At 38.7% G+C, this 11,153-nt stretch overlaps 1 protein-coding gene across 1 annotated transcript in view; it reads left to right on the forward strand.

The window, feature by feature from the left end:
• LOC138022453 (serine/threonine-protein kinase PRP4 homolog) overlaps positions 1–10,229 on the forward strand; it is a 31,317-nt gene extending 21,088 nt beyond the window's left edge. Inside the window, exons 9-13 of the mRNA XM_068869585.1 lie at positions 1,432–1,670; positions 3,966–4,163; positions 6,685–6,756; positions 7,913–7,943; positions 8,852–10,229. Coding sequence (XP_068725686.1) covers positions 1,432–1,670; positions 3,966–4,163; positions 6,685–6,705 — 458 coding nt within the window. The 3' untranslated portion in view covers positions 6,706–6,756; positions 7,913–7,943; positions 8,852–10,229. The remainder of the gene's footprint in view (positions 1–1,431; positions 1,671–3,965; positions 4,164–6,684; positions 6,757–7,912; positions 7,944–8,851) is intronic.
• Positions 10,230–11,153: the final 924 nt, after the last annotated feature.

Raw genomic sequence — 11,153 nt, forward strand, 5'->3', positions numbered from 1 at the left:
CATGTAGCTTCATTTTTTGAGGAGAGGGGAAAAACAGTGTAGCTGGAGAAAAGCCACTCGGAGCAGAGTAGAGAACCAACAAACTAAAGTCACATGATGCCAAATCTGGGAATGGAACCTGGGAGGCGAGTGCTCTCACAAATGCACCATCCCTGCTTTATTAAACAGAGTTGTTTATCCTGTTCAATAATATTATTGTAATAGCAAGAGAAATACAAGGGGTAAAAATGGAGATACACCTATCTAGTGTTTGGTGCACCTACATACATGTACTACAATAATTATTGAAATTTTCAGCACACCTAAAATTTATGGAGTGGTGCATTCTATTAATAACAACAACTTTTACAATAAGAATAGGTTTTATTTGCCATTGGACACTTAATTGAGGCAAAGCTTTCCTTCTGGATAATGCATTTATAAGTGATTTTGCATGTGGCTTTTTCGCTAAAGGTCCCCAATCTCTGCCATGACCGATTATCTGAGAAAAAGTAGTGGTTCTTTCTTGTGTATTTAGTACTGCAGGGTCGCCAAGTGCAAGGATAGCGGGAATATGAATCAAAACAGACCAAGATACACAACACAAGACTATAACTATACTAATAACCCAAGACTCAACTTGCATTACTTACACGAAACTCTAAAAATCCTAAAACAAATACAAATGGCTAAACAAAGAAGTCCTATCGCACTGAATAGGGAGCTTAAGATCTACGACGGCGACGTCGACGAAAACGTCACCTCAAAATAGAACTTTGCTCTAGTAAAAGTCTTTCGCGATTATTCCATCTCGTTCACGTCGTACAATGTGGGCGAAGTATCCTAAAAATAAATTGGTACGAGCGGTTTCCGACTGAAAATAGAGAATGAAAGATTCTCTGTTGCATGCTAACGTTGTCGTCAAAACCTAAAATTCAGTGATTTCACGTCGTCGTCAGGCAGAGAACCGCAAAGATGTGAGCTAAAATCCGTGCTGCACGTGCAGCACAATTATTTATGCTCTTTTAACCAATGATATCATTGTTTTCTGGCGTTTTCAACGACGTCGTCGTCGTAGATCTTAAGCTCCCTAATAACAGAGTACTTGTTGCGGCCATAGAAAATTCCCAACGTCGCAAAGAAACCCTAAATATAAACAAGTGACAATCTGTGCCAGTCATGAAATCATAGCTTCACTACAGTACTGTTGTCCTAGCTACAAAATTTCCTTCGTTATCAAGTATCCTCAGAAGTAAAATAACGTAAAAGTGCCTGTCCTAATTTTCCTTACAAGTTTGGTTTTGGCTTTGTGAAAAAACTTTGTTTGATTGTGCAACATACGATTTCCTGTGATCTGGTTTGATGTACTGTCTGCACAATAAATTATTAGTTGGTTGATAAAGATGATTATCACCTGTATCTGATGTGAAATTCATGTATTTCTTTCCATAGTTATAGGAGCAAAATATGACTATAGCATAGACTTGTGGTCTGTGGCAACTACATTGTTTGAGCTCTACACAGGAAAGATCATGTTTTCTGGAAAAACTAACAATGAAATGCTGAAACTCATGATGGACTATAAAGGTAAAATACCCAACAAAATGGTGCGGAAAGGAGCTCTTCGAGATCAACACTTTGACGAGAACTGCAATTTTCTCTATCAGGAAGTGGACAAAGTTACTCAAAGGGTAAGTTTAAGTAATAAATAAAGATGTTAGTGTTCGTTTCACAGACCAATGTTGGGCAAGATTAAAACAAAGCTTCTCCTTATTCCCACTAAGGAAACTCCTAATATGGGCAGTAAACAGTTAGATTGCCCAATTACATTACTGCATTTCAGATAACGTCAAAGCAAAATGCAGATCGCTTTCCAGAACGTTCCATGGAGAGATGACATTGTTTGCATCCCCATTCGCTAAGCCAATGAAAATTTGCGCTTGTTTGTTTTTGTTTGATAAGCCAAGTAAATGCTTTGCATTTTTTGTTGAAGTGGTATTTTTACGTTTATTTTTCAAGCTCATGTGAAAGTCGCATTTCGCTCAGACTCCAAGCAAGTGTCAATTCCATACGTGAAAAAAGTCACTTTAAATATCCAGAAAGTACCATAATGTCCAGCATTAGATTAATCCTCACATTCACTAAATGTGAATTAGCTTTAACTTTGCAAGTGGCATCGCGTCCATGCAGCAGCAGTGCAGTTTTTTTCTCGATTTTCATGCAGTGCTCAACCTTAGCAGTAGTGCACTGACTAGCCCAGGGATAGTAAAAAATGGGTTTTGGCTCGTAATATTTTAGAACGACTAGCCACTGGGCTACTCGAGGTAGAACAGGTTTTGGAAAGGGAAATAAAGAAAAAAAATCAGTTTTAGTTGATCCCAACAGAAAAAAATAACTCAAAAAAAAGAAACTTATCCCACATTTTGGGATAGATAACTCCATTAATTTTGTGGTCTGTCTGTGAACACAAAAAGACTGGTAGGAAGAATGAACACTAGTGGGACCCAGTAATTCATGGACAGGCTGCCACCTTGTAATGTGTTGAGCACAATCTTTGATTTTGAGTGGGCTCTTGATCAGTATGAAGAGGATAGACACCTTATTTCAAGAAATGTGATAAGCCTGAGAAGAATGGAAGTCAAGGAAGATGAGGCACAACCAAGCAACTCAAAACCAAAAAATCCCGGCTATAATGCCACTAGGGCAGTTGCCAGATGGCTTAACTCAGGGGAAAGGCTGAGGAGGCCACAACGAATGTACACAGATGAAAAGGATTTACAAGTCTTTATTTTGCTTTGCATAAAGTAGTAACAATAATTATTGAGTCTTGAGCTCTTTATCATTCAATCACAAAATACAACTTTGAATACAACTTTTTAATGACCTTGTAACCAGAGGTTTGTACCAATCCTAATCATGTGAGGTAAATAACAGGCTTGAGATCCAAGCACTTTCTTCGTGTGCATTTTATGTAGCGTGATATTATTCTTCGATTATTACTAATAAACAAAAGGTGTCGTTAATTCTAGGAGCAAAATTAATAGTATTCACTCAGGCAGATTTGTCTCTATCGAGCTCATTAAGTGTGCAGCAAGATCCAAAGTTTGAGCCCAGGCTATTGGCTAGTAAATTTCGAACCTCCCTAGCCCAAGGACAAGTCAGTTAAAAAGCTAAGGTCTAACACTGCTGTGTCTGTGGTTGGTGATGAAGATGAACAGCCATCTTGGTATTGATCACTAGTGTCAGGATCTCTGAAAATATTTCTTGCTCACTCAATGTGGCATTTGCTAATTTTAGCGAAAAACCGTGTTCATTTCTCTCACAAAGAGAGAAAAAATATTAATTTTCCTGTCTTTCTTCAACCAAGGGATAAAAAGCAATCACCTCAAACTGATGCTTATTCTATCACTACTTTTAAATATGTACTTTTATCATCATAATCTTCAACTAGTCGTCAGCTTCATCCATACAAACTTTATTTTCTTCTCAGTACAGGTCTCATTTTTGTAGAACTAATATTAATGAAGCAGTTCAGCATCCCTTATCGAGGACCAAAAATCTGGAATTTATTGCTGTTTCACTAATTAGCTCACCATCTATTTTTGTTTTTAATAGCAAACTGAAGGCTTACCTTCTTGAAATCCGATTAACCATAAATTTAAAGTTTGTGTTGTATTTGCTCACTCTGTACTGTACCATATATAAATGTAATTATCCGAGGAGGCCTGTTTAATATAAGCTCTAAGCTTCACTAGTCTTCCTTGTCACACCATTCTTCCTTGTCACACCATTCTTTATTAATGAACAGCTGTATTGTAAAAAAAAGTATTTACATCATTGCCAACGTTGCAGTGTTTAACAACGGAAGCAAGTTGCTGCCAAGTTTGTGCAATGCATAGCCTGTGTGCAAACTCAACTCATCACAGATGAGGGAATAGTGTCAATCCTGTTTTTGTGTTTTGCTAATCTCTCATGGTCTTTTGCAGGCAAAGATCACAGTTTTGGGTGCAATTAACCCCAATAAAGAGGTGGTTGAATCTTTACTTGGTTACAAAAGGCTGAACGAGGAACACAAACGGAAAGTCATGCAACTCAAGGACCTGTTAGACAAGTGCCTCATGTTAGACCCAGCCAAAAGGATCTCACTCAATCAGGCTCTTTCACATCCTTTCATCACAGAAAAGGTTTGAGCCGTCGAACACTGTTCATAAGACTTGATTTCTTTTATCTTTTGCCTTCATCTATTCCGTGCAGTCTTGGTTACAATGAAATACATTCAGGGGCCTTGGAAATGGAATTGGTGGATAATAACATACTGGTAGTTGCATCGTGTGTTTAGTTGAATCTTCCAAAGGGGAAAAAAACTTGGATGAATAAACAGACCAGTTTGAATGCCTGATAAGACAGATAAAGTGATAGTAAGACTTAAAGTGCCCTTAAACTCAAATTTTTTTATTCTGGAAAAATCAAATGTCAGCCCCATAAAACATGTATTTTATGTTACTAACGAGCTAAAAGGCCCAACAACATGTGGTAAGTTAAAAAAAAATTGCTGTTGCTTGTCCAACAGCTGAGCTGGTAGAGGGCATTGGTCCATTCCTGAAATAACATCAAAAACTGCTTTGCATGGCAAAAAATTACTATCAGAACTGGACTGCAAAACAGTTTATGATGTTATTTCAGGAATAGACCTGTTCCTCATACCAGTTTGGCCATGCGGCAAATGACTGCCAATTTTGTAAACTTTAAGCAACTCATGGGGCTGTTTAGTGGCAAAATTGTAACCAGTTAATGTAAAATACATGTTTTATGGGTCTGAAATTTGACTTTCCCGGAAATGAAAAAAGTAAAGTTAAGGGGCACTTTAAAAAAAAGGTGGGGAGACCCCCTTGTGCTGCACCTGGCTTTTGATAATTTTTCCTTTGGGCAAGTTGCCTCTAAGAGTTATTTGGGATGCTAGATTATGGCTAAATAATTAAAAGGAGGTTGTCTTCTCCTGTTCATTTAAAATTATCAATGTTAAATTATTTATACATGCAAGTTTTTTTGGCCTTTTCTGTTTTAAGTATATTAATTTTGATTCTCAACTTTGTGGACAAATCATACAGTACAGGTGTTGTATTTAGTCTTTTTACCTCTCTTACTGACTCATAACACTGTTTGCCATGTTTGACCAATTTTAATATTATTAAATAATGTAATTTTAGCATTTATTTTATGGCTCTGGTAAAGACCCCCCTGTGGAAAATTCAGTGCATCCCTTGCAATTTTTCCATTAGTCATGCAATTTTCTCCCCAGCAAATTTGTTCTTTCAGGTACATGTACCATCATTCTTGTACTTTTTCACCAGTTATCTTGAACAATTATTTGCATTTTCAGAAAGTGGGAGGAAATGACAAAATTGATAATCTCCTTGATTTGTGAAGTTATGCAGCATTAAAGTTAATATGCCACTTAAGTCTTGAATGTAGTTTGTACATGAAAAACAGTTTTATGGGTCAGATACAAGTTATGTTACAGTTAGCTTTTGGCAGTTTTTGTTGAACCTTTAACATTTAGATGCAACAAAGCCTTAGATGCGATATGCAAAAATTATTTGCAGTGGCAAGAGGTGATATTTTTAGAACAATCCGTTGTTGTGTAAATCAAAGCTCCTCTTCAAAGAATAGGTAACAACTGATTTGCCATAGTTTTTGCTGCGGTTGTCACCTCATTCATGATGTTAACTATCAGAATTTTAGCTACTTAGGTGTTAGAGATAAGTGTACAGTTTTGGATTGTCATACAAGAAACCTCCATCCACTGTTCATGAACGAAATTTAATTATGAATTTATCCCATCTACATGTCATCCACTTGAATTGGGAGAATAGTAAACAGTGGAGTGTTCTCTTTTTTTCTGTACATACAAAATAATAGTTAATATTTTTTAAGCATATATGCTTGCTTACTGGCTTGATGCTATCATTGCTTTTGAAAGTTACACGTAAGGTAAATAAATGACAGAAGTTTTTTTGAGGATCATAAGTGTCTTGGACCATTCAGTGCAATTTAGGGGACTTTTTTTGCATTCGATCCAGCTGTAAAACAATTTAGGGCAACAAGTCGCACACAAAATTGGGTCAGATTTGAAGAGGAGTTTGAGGGGGAAGGGAGGGGAGAGGGGGGGGGGGGGGGGGGCTCTTCACAGTGTCAAGCAGAGCTGGAAGGTCTGACGTGGACAAGATCTGCAGCCCACTACCTTTGTGGCAGAAATCTTTGCAGTGTTTGAGTTTTGTGTTCCATTTAAGAGTTCTTTGTCATCTAACAGTCAGCGTGCAGAGGGTTTCATTAATTAACCCTTTAACATTTGATGCATTGTCACTGCATAGCTCATTATTAACCTTGAGGATTGGGGGAAGGTACATGTACCCCAAGATTTTTGTCATTTCTGATGAAACAGCTGAATGTAATAATGCAAGTCTATCCGAAATGTACTTTACCTGATATTATGTCAAGTGCTCGTCAGGAGCTTGTCTTGCTCAGTGCCATAGAGATTAGAGGTGGAATCAAAGTTATGGATGACTGGGAACACGTTGTGACAGCTCATCAAATTATCATTCCTTAAAAAGTTTTCTTTTACCAGCATACTGGCATTAGTTATTTGACTCCTTGCGTAATGAAGAACATTACATTATCTTTGTTGATGATTTGAATATTTTACAGGTTTCCCAGCAATCTGAATAGCAATGACTTTCAAAGGATTACAGATTAAAACTTCATTCTTCTTAATTGGAGGTATTACTGATATCATCAAGGAGATTTTCCAACTTGAAATTGCTTTGTTACCTCGCCTCTCGTTGTTGTCCACACTGGAGAGGGACCGTCACTTTTTGCGCTTAAACTATAAATGTGCAATGACTACTGACTACTTCCCATAATTAGGCTCTTGTGGGTAGTCACCAAGAGCTGAAGTTTAATTGAGCAATACGTAAATTATGGACCAGTTATTAAAATCCCATCTTCTGATCTAACTTGTACTGCTTAAGATGAGATTAGTTACGGTAAAACCCGCATATAAGAACCTAGTGATGTAAGAACCTACAGGCTGAAATTTGGCACTTAAATACCCAAGAATATAAAAACCTGTTCAGCCTGGCAACGAAAAAAGGTTCCTAATAATCACTTCAATTTTGACCTTCTGACAAAACGTTTTTGTGTACAGGTGTATGTTTTCTTTGATTTATATTTGTGTGGATTTTCACTAGAAATATGCTGCGTTTTCCACAAAGCTCCAATGCATTATATGATTATTATTAACATTGGGTTTTAATTTTTTTTATTCTAGAGCATGCATTTTATATTTCTTCAATTTTATTCATTTGTTGTTTATTCTATTTTAATACAAACTTAATTCGAATCTCTATTTTTATTTATCTCTCTGCCATTCATATATTTATTATTTCCTTTTATTTCTTACGTAATTTACATAGCCCAAAATGTTTTGTTCAGCAAACAAGGCAAGTGCTTAACCCATTAACAGCACAATATTTCTGCCAATGGTTACAATACGACAACCTCTGAAAAATAAGAACCTAATAAGAACCTAATTCGCCTGATTTGTGAAAAACTACCCTAAAATATAAGAACCTGTTCAGCCTGACCTTGAAAATTCTGGGTTCTAATATGCGGGATTTTATCGTGTTTCACTTGGTGTTGGGTGCATTCTTTTTTGTTTTATTCCGGTGTAGCATTAAGAGAATAATTTGAAACACGGCTTATTTTAAAAGGAGTAATGATGCATCCCAAAAGGACGTCGAAAGCAGTTTTTCCACGGCTCGTGATATTCTCAAAGGAATGTGCCCAAAACGTGTTTGGAATTGTACGTTCATTATTTAGGGCTCAGAGTTTTATCCAACATGGTTTCCCATCAGTGTTCTTTTTATTTTTCCAGGTGGTAGAAGCCCAGTCATTTGTAACGAAAGGTACTGTGACATTTCAAACCCTTTGTGATGTTACTTAAAAGCCGGATTCGTGCCCGTCTCGAAAACATTTGTATTTCAAGAATCTGATTTTAAGGCCTTGAAAGTACTTTCCTCGGTTTTTGGTCTTGGAAAATCCTTGAATCGAAGGATGTTAAGGCATACAGATTAACCGAGAAGCAAGAGCACATCTGTTGTTGAGTATCTCGAAAGGCTTTCAAAATGTGTAAAAGAACTGATTTGTGCCCGAAACAGGTTTCAATAGAAACTTTGTTTGGCTCAACGTAAACTCAAAAAGAAGCCCTCTTGCCTTTTCAAATTTGTCCAGGAAAGGCCTTGATCTTTTTGTGCTCATAAAGAGTACCATAAATGATCCATAAGGTTATTTTAATATTGCAACATCAATAATTGTCCAATTTAAAAACACTATGATTACATTTACAACCTCGATTTAACAAACCTTTACACAACGAAGTCCCTAGCCTCCGTAGCCTGCCGTTTTCTTCGGTTGTGGCTCGCCCGAGCAAGCAGCGAAACCTCTAGAGGAAAGGGGCGGGCAGAAGAAGATTCTTTGTTCCGCGGACTCATTTCACTAGCGGCTTCGGCCTCCCAAGCTGACAAATCGCAAAGCTACGGAGGGTTCGACGTTCTGCGTGAAACGATGTTCATTAGAGAGGTCGCAGCATTGGTCCATTGTGTTCACAGTTTAGAAACTGTCTTGCTATGTGTGGCTTACTTGTGTGGCAGATACAAGTAAATTTTCAAAGGGTAAACGGGGTATCTTTGCTACAGATGGAGAAATTTATGGAAAATTCTTGTTTAGGCACTCTTACCTGTTTTACCTTTTTTACCGGGGTTTTTTTTCGGAATTCGACTGAATTTTTACTTATGTACTTGTTTTCCTTTCCTAGGTGAGTCGTGTTTGGCGTTTCGTTTTAATCGATACTTGTCAAATGCAGATTCAGGCTGTAAACATCCAACCGCTATTTCCATTGATTGATACGGCTGAAGTCGGTCGTGATTGACCGAAAGCAAGGGATCAGGATGAGGACAAATAATTTTCGTAACAGAACGTCCAGTTCTTTGCGGCTTTATCCTAATCCGCGCGTGTTAATGGTGAGCACTAATAGAGTGTATTCATGTGACGTCACGGCGGCCATGTTGAAGTCCCTAAACAATGGAACGGTAGCCATGTTGGTATTCCCAACGAATCCTCCGGGAATTGATCTGCTCTATTATCATGCAAACGCTTTCTTTTGTTTCGTTGGAAAAACAAGGTTACTGATCACGTGAGTGCAAACAATATTGGGTGCACTGTAGGTATAAATGAAATCAAACATTGGTTTTTGAGGGGAGGAGCAAGCAACTAACTCAACCCACGTGTGACGCCGAAGCTGGGAATCGAACCCGGGCCACATTGGTGGGAGGCCACTGATCTCACCGCTGCGCCAGCCGTGCTCTTCGTCGACGTCAACGGATCGAACGCAATAATAACACAGGCCTGGGAATGCGGTTATTATTGGCGATATCGACTGGTAACTTTGTTCGAACAGGAACAAAAGATCGTAGCTAGGACTGATTCTTTAAGGAAGTTGAAGGTCTCCTCCATGACGTGTTCAGAGACAGTGGCCCATTCAAAGATCTGATGAACGCACTTAATTATAAACCCGTCGGGACGGGACTGAGTAATGAGAGGGAAAATCGATACTAAACTTTTTCCCCTGATGGTTTTCTTCCTGATCCAATCAACTTTCCCTGGGTCTCTGAGAATATGTTATTAACGTTGGAAATAACCTATTTTCTGACCCTATTCTGGTCAGCGCGAGCCTTGATCTTATGGTATGGGGTGGTGTACCCTTGCCTTTTGAAAAGTAAAAACGACTCCCCAAGCCGTTTTTGTCAGTCTCAACACAGAAAGTCCGGAGCCCGGTTATTTCGATGAATGATGCCAATGTATCCGTATGCAGGAAGGGTGCGCACACCGCTCTCAATTAAATGATGCAGTGTACGCACAAGAGGTCTTTATCTTGTGGATGGGATTGGTAAAACCCTTTACTCAGATGTCTCCCAATGTCTGGCAGTTAAACGATAAGAAAAGGGACCAAACGGCACAAGCCCACCAACTCTCTCTCTCTCCCTCTCTCCTATCGATCCCAGTTGCCCTTTTAGCCCCCCCACCCCACCCCCCCTGGGAAAGCCTCTTCATAACGTGAGTCTTAGCAGCATCACTGTTTCCTCGTAGCCTTAAATGTTTTGATAAGCAAAATAAACTTGGTACCGTGTCTGACAGTTCTTGTGTCGTTCCCTTTTCGATACGATTTTATCTACCGTAAAATCCCAGTGGTCAACAAAACAATCCTTGTTCAACTGCCCGATCGTATCTTCACTTGGGGTCTTCTGAACAAACTGCATGAGAAGGAAGCGTTCCCTGCGTAATGAAACCTATAAATTTCGAGACCTCCGCTCTCCAATAGAACGAACGTCGTAGACCCACCTCACATTGTATTTATCCCTGTCAAGTGTGAGATTTCTGTTATGGTTGAGCTTCTCAGATTGTTCCAGACGTAAGACCGAGTTAACCTACGGAAGGATTACGATCAAGAGTGTTACCCAGAATGCGTGAATATCATTCATTCACTCACAATCTTTGGTTACTCTTCTAGGGCGTTCTAGCGCGTATTGGAGGTAATAGACCATATTCGTATTCTCGGTATTGGACTGGAACTAGCTTGCAATGGAGGCTAATGCGGGGGAATATATTAGAAAGTATTTGCATTTGAAAAGATTCCCCCGCATTAGCCTCCATTGCAAGCTAGTTCCAGTCCAATACCGAGAATACGCATATGGTCTAATTATTAGCCAATATCAAAAACACCATAATACTCTTTGTTTGACCCCCCAAAATTTTGCATAAGCATTGTTTCCAGTTTATCTTGTGACCATTTTAAGTCCCAAGAGAAAATGAAAACAATGCTTATGCAAAATTTTAGAGGAACAAACAAAGAGTGGTATGGTATTTTTGTTATTGGCTAATTGGGGACATATTCAGGCCAAAACACATCCGACAAAACTTGAAAGTCTAACCATTTGCGGATGTAATGATAAAGGGAGCACTTTATTGTCAATTATTCGTCAGTTATTTGAAGTCCCCGAGTGTTGGTATGACCGGAGTGGAACTCGCGCCTTCCCGCACGTTAGTGCGATGCTCTATCA

This window comes from Montipora capricornis, chromosome 10 (genome assembly GCF_036669925.1).
Source record: "Montipora capricornis isolate CH-2021 chromosome 10, ASM3666992v2, whole genome shotgun sequence".
NCBI lineage: Eukaryota > Metazoa > Cnidaria > Anthozoa > Scleractinia > Acroporidae > Montipora > Montipora capricornis.